This window comes from Psittacula echo (genome assembly GCF_963264785.1).
Source record: "Psittacula echo genome assembly, chromosome: 3".
Classification (NCBI taxonomy): Eukaryota; Metazoa; Chordata; class Aves; order Psittaciformes; family Psittacidae; genus Psittacula; species Psittacula echo.
Window position 1 is genome coordinate 30,412,835 of NC_137736.1, and position 23,070 is coordinate 30,435,904.

Here is a 23,070-nt window from a genome sequence, read left to right on the forward strand (position 1 = left end):
TTTCCTTTCTTGGAGGAGCTCATTTTGCAGGGTTTTAAACAAACTGACTAACAACATTTTACCTCTCTAATGTTTCAGAGGTTAGCAATGGATCCTCGCTGTAAAGGAATGCCACTATCAAGTTTTCTACTAAAGCCTATGCAACGGGTAACAAGATACCCACTAATAATTAAAAATGTACGTTCTTTTGCGAAGATGATGTTTTTGATGCTGCTTTGCTCATAGCTGAATTACAGGGTAGTTTCTCTACTTATGTCAGTATTTGTCGCTGTTAGACATCTAATGTGTTAGGGAATGTGAGCTATACTTTTATATTTGATCATACTAGCAGAAATGAGGTAACTCATTTGGCTTCAGTGAAATTACTTGATACTTCCATTAGAAAGAGGTGAAACTTGCACACAAATAACCAGAAGGCAGTAAATGCTGAATGAAAACTTAAAAATTTAAATAACAGAAGTAATGGATCGATCTTATGTTCATCTTTGCCTTTTTCCACAGTGTTATTCCCTCCCCATAGTCTGGTAAATGGCATTCAGTGTGCAAGCCTGAGTGCCAAATTATTGCAAGTTACCTTCCTGCACAGCTTATATTGCTGGATAACTTACAACCCTTTCCTAACTTTAATTTGTTGCCTAACACCATCCCAAATAATGCTACTGCACCTGGCCCAAGACTTTTGCAGAGAAGAGATATAAATTGGATATTGGCATTTAAGCATTTCCTTAAACAGTCATGGATATAATCCTGTATATGGCTGGAATTTGTATACTTATGTCAGAAGAATGATCAGTGTTCTGGTGCAAAGGCTCCGCAGGCAGGCAGTCATTTAAGCTGTTCACAAACAGACTGTGAGTTTGTCTCCTATTTTTCATATTTGCCAAGGAGGAAATGAAATTTGGAACATACTGGCTGGCTCTGAGGAAAATAATGAAATAAACCAGAAGTACAGGGCTGGCAATATGAATACATTTTAACTGCAGATACCAGAAAAGGCTAATGCATTTTATTTATCTCTAGATAATAGAAAACACTCCGGAAAACCATCCTGACCACAGTCACTTGAAGCATGCTCTTGAGAAAGCAGAAGAGTTATGTTCTCAAGTAAATGAAGGCGTGCGGGAGAAGGAAAATTCAGACAGGCTGGAGTGGATCCAGGCTCATGTTCAGTGTGAAGGCCTGTCAGAGGTAAACAAAGTGCTGTCTAGAGTAATGCACATGTGGGTGCACTTCTCCACCAGTCGGGAAGAAACCATGGCTCACTTACGGCACTGCATCAGGGGACAAACAGTGTAATTAATCAAGTCAAATAATTTTCAGTCCTTTGTTTTCATCTTTCGTTTGCTCCTGCACGTGATCATTTTTGCTGCTTGTGTTATTGCCTTCTACGTGATAAATGCTGCTTTTGTTGCCCGGCTCTGGACTAGTACCAGGTTTAACGCTGCAACGTTCCACCACAACTTTCTGGCTTCATAGCTCTTAGTAATACAGTGGTTATTGTACTGCTGTATCTTATCCTGACCATTCTGGAGGGCTTTAAAACTCATCACAGGAAATATTTTTTGTGATAAAACTTTGTATACATTTTGAAAACTCAAGAATGCTGAACAAGTCTCTCTCAAGACTTCACAGAGAGAATCACTGCCTCCCATTACGTATTATTTTTTAAGGTAACAAGCTAAGTTTCTATAATGAAACTACAATAAAACATTGTGTCCGTATGTCCTGCGAAAGGGTGGGAGGGTATTTTGATGGTCTCCCTGTTATTGGTGAAGGTAATAGAGGCAGACTGGTCACAGCTTGATTTTCAAAGTATGCATTGAGTTGTTTGCAGTTCTAGAAGATAATAAAAAAAAAAAAGGTCTGGTAAACTTATTGTCTTGAAAAAATTACATTTCAGCTTATGAAATCTGTTCAAGGGGAAAAATACTTATCACAATGTCAAAAGGGTCAAAGCACATTCAGCTGTCTTACTACTACTGCCTGGAGGAAAATGGCTGCTTTTATCTCCTGTACATCATGTCTGGCCCTAGAACACTAAAAATACTACCTGAAACACCAGCTGACTGCTTGCTGACACATTATGTCAGTAGCAGCAGCCTTGAGTCTGTGGCAAGGAGCAATCCAGCCTTCCCCTGGTTTTCTGTCTGAGATGATTCTAATCTGTAAATCCACATCTAGCTGCCCGGCCGGCTAGGATGGAAAGGAAAGGAACTGGTACAGGAAAGAACTGTGCCATCACCTAGTGAAAATAAACCTCAAAATGACACTTTAGGAAAGGGCAAACCTTGGCTCGTCTGGTGAAAACCTCCAGATAAGTCTCAAATACTGCCAGTTACCGCCAGTGGTTAGCAGCTGTCCTGTAACTCCGGGTATCACGGTTACACAGAGACAGGCTATCTGGAACTCCTTTGGTATGTTTTAATGGGTGAAAATAAAACACAATTCAGAAATCCAGGCCTTTATAAGGAAGCTCGGCATCTGGAGAGACCATTTGCATAACTACTGCTAATCCAGGACAGGTCATCATCAGCTTGGTTCCACTCACAGAGATGCATGCGTGTGGCAGAGAAACTTGAAAGGAGGCACAAATGCTTTTGGCTTCTCTCTGACTGTCCAGGCCATGCCCTGTGCAACTGGTGGGCTGCCTTAAAGTTAATTTTCATGTAGCCTTTCTATGACTTGCACCGCTTATCATGCGCAAGGCAGAGACATTGCTCATCATCCCTGTGACACAAACTGAAACCAATGTCAGGACTCAAAATTATATTTGATCTCTTTCAGGGGAACCTCGATTGTTTTACTTTATACAGTGCGTTGTTGTTCTTCTTCTACTTTTCGCAGCAACTCGTATTTAATTCTGTTACAAACTGCTTGGGACCACGCAAGTTTCTGCACAGTGGGAAACTCTATAAAGCCAAGAGTAACAAGGAACTGTATGGCTTTCTGTTCAACGATTTCCTCCTCCTGACTCAGATCATAAAACCTCTTGGCTCTTCTGGCACAGACAAGGTCTTCAGCCCCAAGTCCAATCTGCAGTACAAAATGTACAAAACTGTAAGTACCACTCTTTAATGGTGACAAAGATGGTCACACGCTAACAGTGTGGATAGCAGGCAGCAGCTCCCATACTGGGTGTGTGGGCAATAACTTTTATATAGAGAGGCATGAAAGCTTTGGCATTTGCTGGGGATTCCAGGGACAAAAAAAGAAAGCTGGTTGTTTGCTTTCGTGAGACAAGAGTAAATGCTTGTGAAGTTTTGCTAAAACAACCTTTTCTGCAAAAGGTCATGTGTCCCAGAGGGTAATGGGGAGAGTAGTGTTTGCTGCTCTCTGTGGGAGAGATTGCTATGCTTCATGAGGCTGCTTGCTTATTTCGGGAGAAGTGTTCCCAGACTCTGGAGGCACCTATATCTTCAGTAATAAGAAAACTTTTAAAAGTGACATATCTGAATAAAGATAGGAGGCAGGAAGAAGGGGAAAGATACTGCAGTCACAAGATAAATCTGTTGTAAATTGCTCTATGTTTAATGCATCTGTTCAGATATTATGCAGTAGAACTCTAGCTTTGCCTAATGTTTTACAGCCCATTTTTCTAAATGAGGTACTAGTGAAATTACCCACAGACCCTTCTGGAGATGAACCCATCTTCCATATCTCCCACATTGATAGAGTCTATACCCTCCGGGCTGAAAGCATTAATGAAAGGTAAGTACTTGGATAGGCCATATTAGTACTGAATTTGAAAAGTCTGGTGCAAATGTATGTGGTGTACACATGCATAGCAGTCTCCAAGCAGTTTATCTTACAAGGCTGGAGAATTCCTTTTGCTTGAGAATACAGTGGTATTCAATATATGAAAAGGAGGGAGAAAAAATGATGCTTCCTGAATTCCAATGAGACCAATGGTGAAATGGCTGGGGGGGCTGATATATAGGCCATATTTCACAACATTTTATGTTAGCATAAGGAAGCCAAAAGATGCAATCCTATCTTCTTCTGTTAACATTTGTTTGTGCCTGAGCAAGCGTTTGTATGGCTGTATGTTCAGTGGGATAGAGAATTAGAACTTGAAGCAAAACCCTACTGAACTAATCTCAATTCAGTTCAGACTGAAACAATCAAAGGAATGGCAACCTCAAAACCTCAGCTGGTGATTTTTATCTATGGGAAGCTTATGGAGAGTGACTACACTGGTTTATACTGAAAAGGTTTCTCTACACAAATGTAAGGTCTTGAAAGATAACTTTTGTTAAAAAATGAAAGCTGGAAGAGCAGCATAACCTTTTCCCATGGTATAGACATTGTGTTATGCCAGTTTGCAGAGGTATGGCCCCTAAAAATTCTGATGCCTAAAAATGTATAAAACATCTTTGCTCCTCGCCTGCCTGACAGTGTTATTCATCATTATTTATATACATGGTTTTTCTTGCCAAGGGTGGTACTTTTATGGGTAACATTTGTCCTGTGGTATATTGTCTGTCCCTCTATGGCACAGAATGAACAAGCATCATTGTTGGACCCTTGGTGATGAAAATTGACACAGCCTTTTCAACTTAGGCTCTGTTCCACAAATCAGACTATAGCAATAACCATCTGTTTTGCATCAGAACACTTGTAGCAGTAGTCAGAAACATCTAAACTCTGCACTGCATTCATCCTGCCTAGCAGGAGGAACTTGAGGGAGATGCTTAGGCACCCTACACTAAACCATCAGTGGAAGGAGCCAGATCTTCACATATTGAACGCCCTCTGGAGGTGTCTGCCTCTCTGTTCACTACAGAGAGAGCCCACGGGAACTGCTACCTGAATTTGAGCGATCTTGTTAGATGCTTTTACTTAGAAGGGATGCAGCCTTTGACTTTCTTTTATGCGCTTTTGACTTTCTTTTATACCAGAATTTCTAATAAATGCAGCATTTTAGGTGAAATACCTCCAGGTTTTCATTATTCACTTGCTTTTAACTAAGAGCAATGGGAAAAGAACATTAGCATCAATGAGTGATTGATTTGCCCATTTATCTTAAAAGACCTTTGTGATCAAAAGCTTGGTATACTTCTGAAGCTGCCATTTACCATTTAGAGCTGAGCTGGAAGACAGAATTGTCCTTAAGTATTTTGTTTTCTTGAACAGCTCTCTGGGCAGAATACAGGTAAGTGATCAGACTCAAATTCAGATCAGTGTAAGTAGCTACAATACCCTGCAGAGCAGCAGCTCTTCATTTTGGGATCAGAAATGGATCCACAGCTTCCTAGATTCTCTCGTTTTTCCTTGACTCAAATTTGAGGCTCCCTTGTATGTCACAGCAATTCTTCTAAACCCTTAGGTCCCTTCTTCCATGCTTTTTCTCTGACAGTCTTTCTACTCAGTTTCTTAAGTATGAAATTATTTCTCAGAAAGGCCTGTAGGGAAGCATGATCATTCATCATCTGTGTACTCATGATGTATCCCATGGCTCAGAAGGATTTTGCTATGAAACCTCAGGGATTAAGAAATGTGGCCACCTCTGCAACATAGCTTGTATCAGTTCTGTGTCAGAGCACTCACAGCAGCATTTGGAAACATCTAAACTCTGCACGGTATTCATCCTACCTTAGCTGGAGGAACTTCAGCAAGATGCACAGGCTTGCTACCCTCGATACTTCCTGTATCTTGCTCTTATGAGACCTCACTTGGAGTATTGTGTGCAGTTCTGGTGTCCTCAACAGAAAAAGGACATGGAACTGTTGGAACAAGTCCAGAGGAGGGCCACGAGGATGATCAGGGGACTGGAGCACCTCCTGTATGAAGACAGGCTGAGAAAGTTGGGGCTGTTCAGCCTGGAGAAGAGAAGGCTGCGTGGAGACCTCATAGCAGCCTTCCAGGATCTGAAGGGGGGCTATAGGGATGCTGGGGAGGAGCTATTCATTAGGGACTGTAGTGATAGGACAAGGGGTAACGGGTTCAAACTTAAACAGGGGAAGTTCAGTGTAGATAAAACGAGGCAGTTCTTTACTGTAAGCGTGGTGAGGCACTGGAATGGGCTGCCCTGGGAAGCTGTGAATGCTCCATCCCTGGCAGTGTTCAAAGCCAGGTTGGACAGAGCCTTGGGTGACATGGTCTAGTGTGAGGTGTCCCTGCCCATGGCAGGGGGGTTGGAACTGGGTGATCTTAAAGTCCTTTCCAACCCTAAGTGTTCTATGATTCTATGACCTACTGGCTTCAAGACATTAGTTTATTGCAATAAAGAAAAAGGGTTGGTGAAACCAAACCTATTATCTATACCTTTTGTTTCTCACCAAGTCCCTCCTGTTTGTGATTCTCTTGAGGTTTCTTTGTATGGTGGGATCTGCTAGTTTGGGATGGTTAAATTTCTGCAGGAGCTATAAATTCCAATAAGATCTCTATCAGGCAGACAGCTTCAATGTGATAGAACCTGTGATGGTTCTATGCCTTGGTCAGGAAGGTCAAAGCCTTGGTCAGGAAGGAGAGACACCTTTAATTTTGTCTGCTGTGCTCCAGGGATGAAAAACGGAAATGGTATTTTACAGCTTTTTTTCCCTTTCCTTCTGCAGGACTGCCTGGGTTCAGAAGATCAAAGCTGCTTCAGAACTTTACATAGAGACTGAAAAGAAGAAGAGGGAAAAGGCCTACTTAGGTACAGCATGGGATGAGGGGGTCACATCTTTTGTGGAAAAGTCCACAGGCAGGAAAATACACTAAATAATTTCTCTCACCTCTTCTGTTTCACCACAGTTCGCTCACAAAGAGCAACAGGCATTGGGAGGTTGATGGTGAATATCGTTGAAGGCATTGAACTAAAACCTTGTCGGTCCCATGGTAAGTGCTTTGGGTTTTTCATAATATGCTCTATGAAGAAGACATTCCTATACGTCAGACTAACTTTGAAGGAAGTTCTGTCCAAAACATGGTTTTGTTTAATGAAGCAATTTTAATGAGCTTAAAATATGCACAAGTGATTTTGTGCAGTTCAGTAATAGTCATGCAGTTTTCCTGAATTAAGCATTTGTTTCAGATAAACTTAGTTTCCACCACATAAGAGACCATAAGCCACAAGGTCCCGTGAGGCCACAATCTTTCCCTTGCTTGTTGGCTATAGGTGTAAAAGAGTATTTAGGAAGAAGATCACAAACCTAGAAACCTGATTATTCTCTTCTGTTTCTTTCCATCTCCCCAGGTAAGAGTAACCCATACTGTGAGGTGACGATGGGCTCTCAGTGCCACATTACCAAGACGATACAGGACACCCTCAACCCCAAGTGGAACTCCAACTGCCAGTTCTTTATCAAAGACCTTGAGCAGGATGTGCTCTGCATTACGGTGTTCGAGAGGGACCAGTTCTCCCCAGATGGTACGTAAGGAGCTGCTGTCCTTCTAAGGGCATTTTTCAGTTCTCCCATTCTAAAAAGACACATGCCTGGTGAGGTAAATCACAGAATCAGAGAATGGTTTGGGTTGGAAGGGACCTTTAAAGGTCATCTAGTTCCAGCCCCAGTATTGAACGCCTCTGCATACTGAAAGCCTACTACCCTTGCTCCCTCCTGAGTGGAGTCATGCTAGTATCAACACAGAAAGAATCAAGCTTTCTCTGGTGTTCTTTTTTGGGGAGGATTCCTTTCTTGTGCAACTTGACAACAACTAAAGTATGGTTTGCAGTTCTGCTAAGTCTTCAAAAAGCTCCGGATGCTGTTTGCAAAAGGATGGGTTTATGCAGGAGGAAGAGAAATGTCTTCAAGTAACCGTAATATGCAATAACAGTGGCAGAAATGAATCCAGGATTCCTAACCCATTCGTATTTCATAACCTGGGATACATATATGGAGCATTGAAGAGTGCATTTGGATTCATAATCTCTCCAGAGGTATTTGGATAGGACTGTCATTCACGTGGCCAGAGCCAGTTGGCCCATTGACCTTGTTGCTAGTGTGATGCACCTCTTGGCTCTATCACCTCCAGAGGGCTTCACACTCCGTTTGAATGTGCAGCAACCTTTGGCCTTCTCTCTAACATACCATAAAGCAAATAAGCTACTGAATTGAGGCAGCTGTCAGTTACATAGTGGATTTTTCTGATTATGAGGCCATTTACTTCTAATGCTGCTGCTGTCTAATACAGTCTAGATAAAATCCATTTTGCTGCCAGTTGGCAGCCTTTGGCTGCCTTCAACTGCAAGAGATATAGTTGGACTGAATACTTGTTTTCTCCTCTTGTTGTGTGTAGATGGAAGCTTAGCTCCTTCTACAAATTAGCATTTTATTGCAGCATAAACCAGTCGTGTCACTTCTGAGCATGCTGTCTTTTTGCATTTCAGACTTTTTGGGCAGAACAGAGATCCGTGTGGCAGACATTAAGAAGGATCAGGGTTCAAAGGGACCAGTTACAAAGTGTCTCCTTCTACATGAAGTTCCAACAGGAGAAATAGTCGTCCGACTAGACCTGCAATTGTTCGATGAGCCTTAGAAGGAAAAGGACCAATGTTTTCTTTCAGCCTGAGTTCACTGCAATAGGTGTCTGCAGAAGCTGTCACAAAACCCTTACTGGTGTGGTATGAAACTACTGCTTGCCCTTCACGCGTAAGAGGGTTATCAAAGCAAACAGGAGCATCTTTGTGCCTTGATAATTCTCACTGAGAAATGAATCCCAGTTTAGTGAGGAGACCTCCCTCAATTTCTCTATGAGGAACTTGATGTTAGGGTTTATGAAATAACTTAGATGTTTGTTGTGCTCCAGTCTGAAAGGCTGGCAAACCACATAGGTTGCTGTGCTTGCTCCGGTTACCCTACTCTTTAATTTATATGAAGAAGGCAATGTTGGTATGTTTTAGAGGCTTTCTGCAGGGTTTTCCCCCTTAAGGAATTCTGTGTCTATTGCTCAGCAAAGTGGCGTGTAAATGTAATGCGAGTGGAAGGAGCAGTTACGCAGTAAAAAGATCTTTGGAGATCTTCATGATGGTACTGAAAAGACTTAGAAAATAAATAGTCTATATCTATAAACAGAGACGATTCTATTAACATACCACTTCATGATGCACAATGCCCCTGAAAATAAATTATGTACAGGCCTTCTGCACAGAGGTGAATTGCAGTCCAGAAAAGTCCACCCACTTGGTACCTTTGGAAGTTGCTGTTTTCTATAGGACTGTAAATGAACAGTAAGTGAAGCATTAAATGTAGAGTTGTATGTTGTGCTATACCACTTCAATGCTCCTTTCCTGCTGCTGCTGGACTGCGTGACTGCAGATGGATGATCTGTCACCTGCAGTGGGGGAATTCAAAAAATCACAGCTCTAGCTCTGGAACCTAATTTCTACCCCACAGAGTCTAGTTTGCAAAGCAATTAGTGGTGACCAGTTGTTAAATTGGACCATGCTTGTGTTTGACATAGTGTCACTAGATTCAGGGCAGCAGCATTCTGTAGCTCACAAAGGTGTTTGTGGGAAGCCAGTGTGATCATAGAGTTGGTGGAAGCGATACTGGATGCAACCAGAAACAGAGTGCTTGCGATGGTGCAGAGTGGATGACCCCAAGTGAAAGCCTTGTCATATGGGGGAATGCCAGGGCTTAGATATCCATTTAACTCTACAAATACACACACATAGGCCCACATCCAGCAAACTCTCCCTGTTTGGCAAAGCACCCAGCTTTAAGCTTGCACTTACGTCTTGTTTCCCTGAAGCACATGCGTAAGTGCTTTGCTGAGTCTGGACTCGAGAGAGAATAGACTCCTAAGAGTAAAATTTGTCTATTCCTCTTTGTTCTCCTTGGATTCATTTTGTTCATGACCTATCATGCATACACTGGTATTTTTGTAAGGACTTTCTTTCCCAATGGGAGGTGTCAGCCTGTTTCATTAGCATGTGAATGTTCTCGTGGAGCCTGTTGTTAGGTTTTGGTGTTCCTTGCATGTCCTTTCAGTACTGGTTTCACCTTTCCTGTATAGGCAGTGTTCTCTAGCACTACAAGTCTTACTGATTTCCATTAGGAAATCAGGATATATTCATAACGGATAGGTAGATGCAGTATGATAGTAAGTGTAAACTGTGCTGGGAAGTGTCTGTGTATTATAATTTCCTAAAAGACCACTGTAATGTTTCAAGCAATGGGAAAAAAACCCTGAGTATGTTGGAGGGACAACAAAGTTTACATTTCATACTTATCAGAATCGCTTTATTATTTATTTATTGAAGATAGTGTAGAATTTTGTATCAGAAATGACAGACATACTTATGTATTTTTTGAAACAAAACAGAGATACACACTTTAGTTGGAAACTTTCAACTGACCACATTTTAGAGGGAGTGTAACTTCCTAGGCATGTGTTTGTTTACCACTAACTGGCTGAAAACACAATTAAGAGAACTTTAAGTTTCTATTTTTCAATGTTGTTAAGAAAATGGTTTCAATTAAAATATGTAAATAGTACTAAACCCATGCTTTCCTAATTCCATATCAATACATTTTATTAAATATAATGTATATGAAAATACACATTGTTGTGGTAGGATAAAAAAGAGTGATAAAAATCTATTAATGGAGTAACATTAAATGTCATTGTCTAACCTTTTATCGCTGTCCTAATTTTACTCAGTAGCTGTAAATACGGTGAACGTTCATTTCAGTGTTATAAAAAGTAGCATCATGTTTTTATGGTCTCATTTCACCAGCATGAATTACAGTAACAACTAAATAGACTTAGCAGGAGAAAAAAAGACAGTGTGTGCAACACAGAAATCCTGGCCATGTTTTCAAAGGGAGCCTCAAGGAGCTGCACCGGCCCCTGAGACACAACTGGTGCTGGAAGTGGGGAACCCTTAGCTGCAAGGGCTCCTCTGATTGCAACTGTTGTCATGGGCACGTACAATTGCATCATTTTGGGGAACTGTAACGGAAGTGAGCACCTTCCCAAGCACCATCACTTGTGATTTCCCTCTGACCCTCAATGGACAGGAATGTTTAACTCCCGTTAATGTCAGAAGGAGTTACGCAGATAGGATGACGATGAAAGGCTGGAGTTTGGCTCACCAATATTTAATGAATCCCTCATAATGGGTCTAATCCTAGAGAAAACTTGTCCTAATCCCTCTGCATCGAGGACAGAATGTATATATGCCCTTAGGGCCAGCCAACTGTACATCAGGATGTCTCTGTTTTCTTGTTGCTCGCCCTCAGAGCTCTGTAGCATATTGGCACTGCTGGCTTCCCAGATGGAACAACTTTTCATTAGTGTTAGCCAAAAGTTCTTAGAAACCCATTGACTCCAGCCTGGTTTTCCCTGTTCAGGTATGCTATAGTCTTGCACATTGCTTTGCATTAACTTCATGGCCGTGTGGGCTACAGCTTTCTGCTTTTCTATCCACCATAGCTGCATAGACCTACTGCTCATCCAGGACTTACTGCTTTAAAGGACTTCATGCTCTTTACTGAAAGAGAAAAGAGACTCACTGTATTCCTCCTAGTGTTTTCATAGAGCAAACTGCAGTTTCTCACAGGCTTGTTTAAATGCCACCTCTATTGAGGAAGGGAGAGGCACACAGCAGTACCTAGGAAGTCAGGTATCTCTTCCTGTCTTTAGAAAGCCAGCTGGCATTACCACAACGTATGAAGGCTGAGCCATCCTCTTATGAATGCCACATGCTGGCAGCCAGGCTGAACTCTGCTAGTCAGTGCTAACAGTATTTAATACCTATGTGTAGACGCTGTTTTTCAGATGCTGGCTATCGATATCTCTGAATATCTTCCTAAAATAGCACACCTCAGCTCACAGGTCCCTTCTCCAGCCCCATCAAGATGTGTGGAAACTTTTCCTAATATAATGCAGAATAACTGTAGCAACAAAATCGAAGCGCAGCAAATGCTTGGGTCGCATTTTGGGTTAAAAGAGCAGATTCATGTAGAAAAGCATCCTCCCTACAACACAGAGCTTGTAAACCTGGTTTATTCCCTTAGGTTCATTAATTTTAACAAGGAGAATAGTGTTTCTCCTTAGTGCTTCCCTGGTTTTAAGTCATGTAATAGGACTGAGTCAATGGGTCAGAAACTGGAAGGGAACAACACCGCTTTTAGAAATTATTCAAATGACTTGTGAAAAATGCTGGTGGCTGGGAACAGGCAGGATGTCAATGCTGCGGCTGTGGACAGGACAGGATACTGCAGAAAGAGGAAAGAGTCGCGTTTTCTTCCTGGTTGTTTTTTCTTTTTTGGGGGTGGGGTGGGGTAGGTGGTTTAGGATGAGATCCACAGTCTGACAGCAGAACTTCAATTATCCAGGATCCCAAACATCCATAATGTAACAACAGTGTTTAATAACAAACTCTGCATTTGTCCTCAGCTTGGGAGAGCCACACTGGATTTAGTGGAGCTCTGTATTTATGCAGGAGTTTGGATGCACTTTCTTGTACAAGTAGAGCTTTTTGGTGTTTGTAGCACCCTTGTACACCTCTTTCCAGGAATTCCTTTTTGAGGTATAGGTCTGAAGTGCTTTGGCACTCTGTTGTTTCGAGATGCTTTTACAAGGACTTCATACACTTGTTAACATTGCTGTCTGGCTCTTTCCTTTCCTGGTGCCACCTAGGCAGCTCTCAGGAACCATCCAGAGGCGCATGGGTCCATGCCCTTTCCATACAGGGCAGCCAGCTGCACCACCATCAATGTGCCAGTTTTCTGTCTCTCAAAGGACTTGCAGCATACAGTCGTATGAGGTAGTTGCCAGCAATACCATTATACATCAGCAGGGCAGATGTCTGTCCTTTCACTTGTATCATCACCATCACTGCTGTGATTGCTCTAAGAATCAACCAGATCTTGTTGATCCCCCTTGACAGCTTTTTTTTCACCCTGTGGCCAGGAGGCAGCCCTTTAAGAGATGCCTCTCACGAAAACCACCTGAGTTCATCTTCCACAGGTGCAGCTGGAAGTCATTTTGTTCATGGCAGCTTCAGCTGCCCCCTTTCCCATGGTCCAGCCTGCCGCCTGAGCACACACCCCTGCTGTCCTTCCCTGCTGTGCCAGGCTGTGAGCTGAGCCCATAGCCTCTGGTTCATTGCCATTAAGGTTGAGGCTCATGTTTGAGATCACCCAGGTCCCCTCCAGACATGATTTTCTCCACCTGCTGTCACCTATCTCCAGGCCAAACACCAGCTGTGTTGCATGAGTGAGCACAGTGGGTGACTGGAAAACACATCTCACCTCATCTCACTGCCCTGCTCTGCTGCATTCCCTCTGGGTTTGTCTTCTGTGTATGTCTTGTGAGTAAACTGGTGCTTCTGTCCTGTAATTAATTAAGTCCTTTGCAAAGCATCACTCTTTCCTTCTCTTAAACCTCAACTCAGAGCTCAGCTGTGTGGAACAGTGCTGTTTTAGGGACTCCTTTCCAGGCTTCTCCCTCACAGCTCATCTGGTAGCTGCCATCTCTGGTGCAGCCCCTGGTTCAACAAGCACTTCAGCAGACGCTTAACTTTAATTCATGCCCCAGTTTAGTGCAAAGGCAACATAAAGACAGCCGAGTGCCGACATGCTTTGGTGGGGATGCATGGAGGAATTCAGAAGGCTTGGATAAAGTAGAATCTACATTATGAACTTGATTCAAGCACTGTAAGGGTTGGAAAACTGCAATAGAGCATAAAGAAAATGTCAAGGTCAAGGTAAAATGCATAAGTAGTTCGTAGTCTTCACAGCTGTTTTCTTCCTTATTTTTCTGAAAGTGTTTTTAGCCACTAAACTCACCTGAACTGTATTTACTGGGCAAATCAGAATTCTTATACTTACAGATCGTGACACATTGGGAAGCGCTGTAAAATAAAAAGCCACTAAGGCTGACCTCGGCCTCGGAAATACTGAGTACCTTGACAAGTATGGTGCTGGTAGAAAGCCAGACTACAAAGCCCTGAGAGGTTGCATGCCGCCGGTGAGTTGCCTTGGGCACCTTGAAAGGCAGAGCACGTCACTGAGCTGACACTAAGCCAAATAGCTGATAAATTACTGAACTCTTTTCTAGATGCACTTGATTGTTGTGTATTTTCTCAACATGAGTTTTTATGAGGGGACTTTTTAAATGTTCATTTTATGATTTTTTTACCCTTTGAAAAGAAATAAATCCCTTTTTGTTACATGTGAGTAGGGCTGGGGGGGACATTGTGGATAATGCAGTTTTTGTAATATTATTAAATACATTTTCAAAACTAAGATGTGACAAGTCCGAACTTCTACTACAACAGCAGTATCATGTTTCATGCTGCTCTGCTTGCCACTGTGATACTTCAGTGTATTCAAGTCCAGCATTTGGAACGCTTGAAACACAGAAAAAGCTGGGAATCAGGTTATATCACCTTAGCTTTGAGGGGCGTGCTTTATATGTACATACCACGTGTATCCTGGTGTTTGTTTGGCCCCAGCACTCTTACCCTACATGCATATTGATGTATCTATAGTTAAGTACATGCTTATATATATATATGTGATTATTTGTATATATACTATAAAAACACAGCTATGTTGTCGTTGTCAAATATTGAGTAAATCTAACAGAAAAGAGTTTATAGGAACCCAGTTTTGTTTGTTCATTTAAATATTTTAAAATAGGGGCTGTCCTCGGGAAATTATTTTTCTGTACATAGTAGGATATATTTAGGACCTAATTTAAGAGGATGAAGAACTGCAGTAAGAATATGTTAAACTAGCCTAGTTGCTTGATATAGTTGTCAAAGGCTCTGCTGCAACCGTAGATGAATTCCTTGTGCTGCTTATAAACCTGCAAAGTGTCACTAACCCTGGATTTAGCAGCTGGTTCTGGGATGTTCAAGTGTTGTGCAAGTGAAGGGAGCTGGTGCTTTCTCCAAGCCCCATGTCAGACCTGCAGGCAGCAGCTCCTGACCACTCCAGGGAGCACGTGTGGAAGGAGAGGGCTGGCAGGCAGGGGAGTAGGGGACAAAGGGGAGAAATAGGGGCAGAGCTAAAAAGTAAGAGCTTGGTGAGCAGTGGGATCTCTGCCCCGTGGGTGGGTGTCCATTGGGTGGTGGATTGGAAGGTAAATCCCTCCCAGCTGTGGTGGCTGCTCCATGGCAGTGGCCCCATGGTGTAACCTGCTTGTGCCAGGAGGAAGAGGGAAGGTTGTGTGTGGGACCATAGTGCTGGTCCTGGTGCTTGGCCAACTCACTGCTCCTGCTCTCAGTCCTTCCTTTCTATCTCACCACATCTTTCAGGCTATCCTAGGTTTGCACCACCATGCTCACCCTGGGGATGATGGGTTGCTTTTGGAGTAACCAGGCCTGGGGTCTGTAGCATTCATGTGATCCTAAAAATCACACAGACATTATAAGATAAGATCTGGCCAAACAGGAGAAAAAGGTACTTCTTTGTTTTTTTTCCCTCAGAGAAAATGGAATTAATTTGTATTGTTCATTTCTGTCACGTTTTACTACAGTAAAACATTCATACTGTGAAGTTGTCTTCTTTTGGTTTTCAAAGCATTTGTAATAGGTGTAATGAATAATTATGAATCAGACAGCACTGTTTCTAGCAAGACAGTTCCAACTGCACTTTGATTGCTGTGAATGTCACGTTTCCTCAGCCACACTTAGTTAAATAATTCTATTATCAGACACGGTCCTCTTAAGCAAAAGCTCTTAAAATGTGCTCACCTGCTTAAGGAATTGTGCTGCTTCCGAGACTGCAGACACCAAGGTGAAAACTGCCAATGAGGTTTTAGGCTGTGCAATTTTGTTTGGCTCGGATGAGACTGTAGTTGTGTGAGTGAAATTATGCAAGAATAAATCCCTTTTTCTTTTCAAGTTTAACTGTGTGCTGTTACGTTCTTAAGAGGCACTGAAGAACAGTGATACGGGGTCAGACACGTGAAGGAGATCTTCAGGTGAGTATTTTTGACAAAGGGACTACACAGGTATAAGCAAAGTAATAGTTATTATTTCAGGGAAACTACAGCACTTAATGTCATCCCACACGTGCCACTTTTCATCTCTGTAATGCATTGTTTGCATTTTCTTTCAGATTTGGAAGGTGAGAATTGACCAAATCTGTAGTGAGACAGCAAAAATAAATTACTAAAAAATAGCAATTGAAAAGCTAGCCACCCCAAACCCCCCAAAACAATTACAGGCCAGGTGCCATTACTTTGTGGTATCAGCACTTTACAGAGGCCCTGCTCTGTGGCCAGGCATGCCAGCAGCAATTCTTATGCTTGTGGCTCTGCTGCTGAGAACATAGGAAGTCCCACACTATCTCCCCCCTAACTTTTGTTAATAATTGCTGGATTTAGCCAGATGCCCTGAGGGCAATACCCTCAGTATCCTGTTAAGCAGTGGGTGCCTGTGTCTAGCTCAGCACCTGCCACACCTGCACCTTGAAAATGTCCTTTTTTTCACAGCAGTTTTGGGGCTGGGTTGGCACAACAGGACAGTGCTGTAGCCAAAGCCCAGTTGGCACATCACAGGTGCAGCAGCAGTAGGTGAGGCGGGACAGGTCAGGAAGCTCATCAGCTGTTTGGGGCTGCTTTATCCAGGCCAGAGCCAGACTCTTTGCTGCATGGTACTGAGCTCTGGAAAACTGCATTGCAAGTACAGCTCGAAGCATACCACTGCTGCTACAGAACAGCACCAGGAATGGAAAACAGGGTGCTAGAGACAACTTTGGGCCTTCCACTGCCCTGTGGCCCACTTCACCTGCCCCTCTGCCCTGCCTCTCATCCTCCACCTTTGTCACTGACCTGTGGAGCTTCAGCATTCCCTCACCTTTCCCAGCACAAGCCTGCCTTGCCATTCCCCCCACCTCCAGAACCAGCACTCCATTCTGCCTTGGACCTTCCCATTCCCAGCCCAGAAGCCACGGGTGGCCTTTACCCCTCCAAGCAGGATGTATGGCCAGCAACCCCAGGCTGGCCTTCTGGGGAATGCATTTCCAGCGAAAGCCCAGGGCTAAACAGTCCCTTCCCTACAGGGATACTTGTTTTGATCAAAAATTCTCTAACAACAACAACAACAACAAAATTAAATGTGGCTGGTGAACAGGCTCCAATGCCACTGAAATGATCACGTACAGCAGGACTGCTGCTCCACTGCCCTGACAATATCCTGAGCAAAAGTTTTCTCTGGTGACCGGCAGAACCTCACAGCAGCAGTGACCCCATTTATCAGCTCCTACACTGGTACTCTCCATTTCCTTCTGAGCAATGACCATCTGCATTCACGGCAAGTGGCATTTTCAAGCTGTGTTATGAAATGCTCAGCAAGAACTAAGCAAAACTCACTGCACCTGCACCTCTCTCCCTTAGTGCTGGTTCCTGAATCAAAACACTTCACCCCACCTATTCAAGAAGAAATAAGTTTATTGTTTCCATCTGACAAGTTTCACTGTGAGTGATAAGGACAGTGTGCTAGGCCGTCTCTCTCATTATTTTGGTGAGTTTCTGGATCTTTGTCCTTGTTGACATGTCCACATACTTCTCCCCAACGTTGACAATCATGCCACCAAGGATGGCTGGGTCAGTCTAAAGGAGAAACATTGAACAGAAATTCTATTAGCAAAACTCTGTGAGCTCAGCACACAATTCTTACACTGGTAAAACAAAAAAAAAAAAGCTTTTAAAAGAGCCTTAAAATAACTTTGCAGTCACTGTATTCCAAAGTTCAGATTTTGGTAACTAAAGCATCATCAGGAAAGTACAGATTATGTACTACAGCACTGGATTCAGTGGAATTACTATTTTAAGATCAGGGAGATGAACCCCAGCTTAACATGAACCTGCTGAGATTTATTTACAAATCAAAAATTCAGACCTTGGTCTCCAGCTTCAAGACCTCTCCCTTAGCCAAGAATCCATTCAGAGCACTTTTCAGCTCAGTAAGGCTGGCATCATCCAAGGGCTGAAAAATAGGAACAGAAGACAAGGAAAATGAAGGACTTGAAAATATCCAAGAGACATAACGAGAGCCCAGATTTTCTCTTCCGATTCTTCTAAAGAGAAACACGTGCACCAGGCAGGGAAATTAAGCAGCCTTCTTGAACAGGCAAAAAACTGAAGGACAGCACAGAAACACCGCAGTCACTTTGTGTCCCCTTAACTTCATAAACATTGTGTTTGTGCAAACTTTTGATGCTGACATCTTCAGATGGCATCAGGAACCCGTACCTGCCAAAGTACAGACTTGATGTAAAATCCTGATCTGTCTCACAACAGCATATAGGTTGTACAAGAAAAGATTAATTTTGCTGCTTCTAGCAACTGAGACCATGGGCTTGAGAAGAAACATGATTTCATGTAAAGCACTGGAGAGTGCCTGAGGACTTGATAGTGAGCTCCAGCCTGGCTGCAGGCTTGCAGAGTGCTCCTGGCTAAGTACACCTCTCTCCATCACCACAGGAGCTTGATCTGGAGGTTCCTAACTAACCTGTGCAGTGGTGACTGTGCACACCACTTCTCCTCGGTATGCACTCATGATCTTCCCAAATGCAGAGACAATGTCTGGTGTGTAACGCAAGCGACCGTTTTCAGCCAGCAAATCTGGAAGAGGCAGATGCATTGGAAGGGTTTAAAGCAGCCACTAGAAACAGTTTTGGTTAGCTAACAGTAATAACAACTAGCCTTACATGTTTTTCTGAAGTCAAATGGTTACTCACTCATCAGGTTGACAGTAATAGGGGACATCTTCTCTTTTGCTAAGGCATCACTCACAGCTTTCTGTTTAACTGCGCTTTTGGTGTGAGGGTTCATAACAACACTGGATAGCTTGGGGTCCTTCAAAAGGGTCTAATAAGATACACAAAGACACACAAACAATGTAATGAAGGCCAGGAGTTTCCAGGCATTACAAGGCCCAACTGGACTATCCAAAGCAAGCAACATGGTCATTCCTTGAGAAAGAATGAAGAGGTCTGAAGCTGATGGGAAGTGAAACAACAGCTCCAGGTGTAGCTCATTTACAGCAGGTTTCTTTCTTAGAGTTGATGCTCCTCCTGCATCTCTTCCAAGCACCTTAACAGTGGGTGTGCACTGCAGGCAGCACCCACGCCTGGCCAGCTCCGAGTGGGAGTCTCAAGACGCAAGAACCGCGTCCACCTCCTTCCTAGCAAGCAGCAGCCTCGCTGCCTCCCACCCCACGTGAGAGCTTCAGCGAACACAAGCTGTAGAATCCCTTACCCACACTCGGATCAGCTCCTTCTCCACTTGCTCCAGCTTCTTCTGCTTGGAGGCGGCGGAGTACAACGCGGTGGCATAGCGCCCTTCCAGCCCGTACACCTGGATGGGGGGCTGCGGGCGAGAGACCGGGCGGGGGCTAAGACCGGCGCCGAGCCGGGGACCCGGCTGCTGCCCGCCACTCGCCACACCGGCGGCCCCGCTGGTGACCCTCCTGCTCCCCTCACCTTGACCAGCTTGGAGACCGGCCTCGCCGCCGAAGTGCTCAACTGCCGCACCTGAGGGGCACAAAACGGAGAGACGGGGCTGGGAAATGAGTATGAGAACACGCGCGACATGCCGTGCCTCGCCGTGCCGTCCCTTCCCTCCCCTGTCCTCCCATACCACGGGAGGGCCACCCCCGCTCCCCACCTTCACCTTCAGAGAGAACCCCGCTACCGCCGCCATCTTCCCCGGCCTCCGCTCAGGGTCACCGCTGCACCCGGCCCCTGCGGCGGGGCACTGAGCATGCGCAGCGGCAGCCACCGCCCCAGCCGCTCTCTACCCGCCGTCCTCTTCCACAGTGCCTGTCGGGAGCTGTAGTTCCTGAGGGCGGGCAGGCCGCCCCATCGCCTCAGGCCCGCCCCGCTCCGGCACTGTTAGCTGTCCCTCTCCTCAGCACCCATCGAGCTCCAGTTGAAACGTTCCTTTCGCTGCCCGTTCTCACACCCTGGTGCTGAAGGTCGCTGTCCTCCGGCAGGGTCTGTGGTGCGGGATGTGGCGAAGGGGGAACCAGAGTGACCAGGGTAGTGGGTCCCCTAGAGTGCCTCAGTCGGGCCTGTGGCTGACCTGCACGCAGTTACACCCAGCCCCTCAGCTGCCCATGCCTGTGACTATGGCTTTGCAGGTGGAGGGTCTATGGGATGGAAAGAGAGGTCCAGGCAGTTTTAAGGGCCTTGCAGGCTGCAGTGGCTCATCTCCTTGGCTCATTACTGTAAGGGTCTTGTAACTCTCACACCCATACGTATCTACCTGTTCAGATGCGCCAGGAGAGAGTGTCCCATGAGTTCTTCATAGAATCACAGAATCAGCTAGGTTGGAAAAGATCTTTAAGATCATCAAGTCCAACCATTACCCCAGGACTGCCAAGTCCACCACAAAACCATGTCTGAGGGCCTCACCTATGTGGTTTGTGAACACTTCCAGGGATGGTGATTCCACCACTTCCCTGGGCAGCCTGTTCCAGTGCCTGAGCACCCTCTCTGTGAAGAAATTGTTCCTGATGTCCAATCTAAACATACCCTGGTGCAGCTTGAGGCCATTACTTTTTGTCTTATCACTTGTTACTTGGGAGAAGAGACCGATACCCACCTCACTCCATCCTCCTTTTGGGTAGTTATAGAAAGCGATAAGGTCCCCTTGAACCTTCTCCAGACTAAACACCCCCAGTTCCCTCCAGTGTTCCTCATCAGACTTGTTCTCCAGACCCTTCACCAGCTTCGATGCTCTTCTCTGGACCTGCTCCAAAACCTCAATGTCTCTCTTGTAGTGAGGGGCCCAGAACTGAACACAGGATTTGAGGTGCACCCTCACCAGTGCCCAGTACAGGGGTACGATCACTGCCCTGGCCCTGCGGGCCACACTATTGCTGATACAGGCCAGGATGCTGCTGGCAACCTTGGCTGCCTGAGCACAAGCTGGCTCATGTTCAGCTCCATCAATCCCCACCCCCAGGTCCTTTTCCACCAGCAGTTTTCCAGCCACTCTTCCCCAAGCCTGGAGCATTGCATGGGGTTGTTGTGGCCCAAGTGCAGGACCTGGCATTTTGCCCTGTTGAACCTCACACCATTGGGCACAGCCCATTGACGCAGCCTGTCCAGATCCCTCTGCAGAGCCTTTGTGTCCTCCAGCAGATCAACATTCCTGCCCAACTTGGTGTTGTCTGCAAACTTACTGAGAGTGCACTCGACCCCCTCACCCAGATTATCAATGAAGATGTTAAACAACACTGGCCTTAACACTGAGCCACTAGTGACACTTTTAATGGAAAGAGTGTCAGCTGTGCTATTTCCTCACAGACATTTCTGCTGCCCTCTAGCACAGTGAAACTACCTCTGAAATGCAATGAGCTATTTCCTCCCCTCAGATAAACTAGATCCAAACATCTCCTGGGGCAAAGACACAATCTTCCAGGTAAAGCATAGGGTAGGCAGCTTGACTTTGGCAGTCTCTGTGTGACCTTGAGCAACTAAGATCCTTCCCACTAATGAACTATCTTGACCGGTTAAACTCTTTCTTTCCCTAATTCTTCTATCTTTTTTGTAAGAGAAGATAAAACGCCTGCCTGCTTTGAGGAGCTGTTACCAAGTAATTATTTTTCCGTGGTGTGAGTAGCTCAGTTGGGTGCAGCTATTGAAATACAAAGCATGGCATTAGTGAAAAGCAGGGACGACTTTAAACACTAGATGTTGCTGTTGCTACAAATTGAAAGCGAAGTGATCGGTTCAGCTATGTCAAAACCCAGAGAATTAGAGTAAAGCTCTTTAGGAAATACAGTTTACCGTTCCACCAGAAATAAGACACTATCACCAACAGACTTTATTCTGGATATCAGAATTTAATTCCCTCTTCTATCTCTGGCTGTATGTACTGTGGTGTCATTCAAAGGCACAAGTATAGGCCATGATCAGTTCAAGCCTGGTGGAACACCATTCTTCCCAATAACTTTTATAACTACAGTGCTAAGAACAGCGTATTTAAAATGTAGAAGAATGTTCTTCTTTAGCAAAACATCAAACTTATCTATTTTTTATTTGTGATAATGTGCATCCACTGAAGTTTTGGAATGATGCAGAGAATGGATTTATCTGAAGTAGGGTTCCATATCCAAAATTTTATTAGTGTAATTCTGAAGCACTCTGTGATCTTGTAGCATTTTAATGCACAGGGAATCATGGCTTATTGAGGCCAGTCAAACCACTGAATGCCGAGGGTACTTTAATGAACTAGGGATTGGGTCAAATCCTGGTAGCACTTTCAGGAATTAAAATCAGAGTATCTCTCACAGGTTAATTTTAGGCAAGTAAAATCCCACAGGTATTAAACAGTTTGTACCTTTATGCCTTATACTGGAGGGAAAGTTTAAATCCTAATAAAGCCTGTTCTTGTATTTGGATTCCTGTTATAATAATGGATTCCTCCATCATCATTGTATGGGTGTTTTTAGGAGTTACTTTTCTTCTAGAAAGCAATTAAACTCCCCATACTGCCAGTCACTAATTATTTGACATTTACCCCTGTCTCTGGTTTCAATTTGGTCACCTAGTGAGCACTTGAATATTTACAAGCTCTTCCATGAGAAGCGCCTGAAAGAATATTTTACTTGTGGGTCTGCCGCTTCAGTGCTTGAAGGATTGAAACATTAAAGCACTCTTTCTTAATAAATGTGGTGATATTATAAATGTCATATTTTTCTCCTGTTGAGACAGACTACAACTGAAATCACACAAAACATTTAATTCTCCTTTTATTGAGAAATTTTGAAAATAACTGGTTTGAGTTTAGGTACTCTCAGATGCATTCGTGTGCTTATATTGAAGATACATGGACTTCACTCAAGCGTAACAGCTGCAGAGTTCACTGTAATCAGCACTTTCATGTCTCTAGAAAGAATGTGATAATCCTTCAACTGTGATAGTGGTGGGACGTGTTCTGATGAGGGCCCAGCTGCATGAGATGCCATAGAACTTGTAGCAAGACTTAGACCATTCCACAGATAATTTGCAGCATGTAGAGGTAAAAAGGAGATGAGATTTGTTACAAGACATCTGAGGTCCTAACAGTGATGAGAGCATATCAAGTCAGTGCCACAAAACATGCCAAACTAACCCTCTATCAGACTATGGTCAACTCCTTTAAAAAAAACAAACCAAAAACCACTGCTCATAA

General features: G+C 44.1%; 2 protein-coding genes across 5 annotated transcripts in view; one reads left to right on the top strand and one right to left on the bottom strand.

Annotated features, from left to right (window-relative positions):
- Positions 1–8,460, top strand: part of ITSN1 (intersectin 1) — a gene marked incomplete at its 3' end in the record, with an annotated part of 109,631 nt that extends 101,171 nt beyond the window's left edge. For 2 of the 3 annotated variants that reach the window (XM_080614392.1, XM_080614391.1), the window contains 8 exons: positions 79–177; positions 1,021–1,188; positions 2,845–3,057; positions 3,587–3,708; positions 6,555–6,637; positions 6,736–6,819; positions 7,178–7,351; positions 8,312–8,460. In XM_080614392.1, coding sequence (XP_080470518.1) covers positions 79–177; positions 1,021–1,188; positions 2,845–3,057; positions 3,587–3,708; positions 6,555–6,637; positions 6,736–6,819; positions 7,178–7,351; positions 8,312–8,460 — 1,092 coding nt within the window. Of the gene's footprint in view, positions 1–78; positions 178–1,020; positions 1,189–2,784; positions 3,058–3,586; positions 3,709–6,554; positions 6,638–6,735; positions 6,820–7,177; positions 7,352–8,311 lie in introns of all 3 variants that reach the window. The other variant, XM_080614390.1, reaches the window with a different exon arrangement.
- Positions 8,461–17,316: 8,856 nt separating this feature from the next.
- Positions 17,317–19,632, bottom strand: ATP5PO (ATP synthase peripheral stalk subunit OSCP). 2 transcript variants are annotated; one of them, XM_080613107.1, is made up of 7 exons: positions 19,555–19,632; positions 19,371–19,421; positions 19,147–19,257; positions 18,627–18,756; positions 18,398–18,510; positions 17,786–17,872; positions 17,317–17,496 (listed from the first exon to the last, which is right to left on the bottom strand). In XM_080613107.1, exons 1-7 carry the CDS (start codon positions 19,588–19,590, stop codon positions 17,383–17,385), a joined length of 642 nt encoding a protein of 213 aa, XP_080469233.1. In that variant the 5' UTR covers positions 19,591–19,632; the 3' UTR covers positions 17,317–17,382. The 2 variants fall into 2 exon arrangements, with proteins under 2 accessions (XP_080469233.1, XP_080469234.1); XM_080613108.1 differs by having other exon boundaries at positions 19,561–19,605.
- Between the last annotated feature and the right edge of the window lie 3,438 nt (positions 19,633–23,070).

Excerpts from the sequence above, each read along its gene's own strand:
- ATP5PO (XM_080613107.1), bottom strand. The coding sequence starts at position 19,590 with ATGGCGGCGGTAGCGGGGTTCTCTCTGAAGGTGAAG. Across the intron at positions 19,258-19,370 it reads CGGTCTCCAAGCTGGTCAAG|CCCCCCATCCAGGTGTACGG; the intron begins GTGAGGGGAGCA and ends TCTCGCCCGCAG. Across the intron at positions 18,757-19,146 it reads AGGAGCTGATCCGAGTGTGG|ACCCTTTTGAAGGACCCCAA; the intron begins GTAAGGGATTCT and ends GTATCTTATTAG.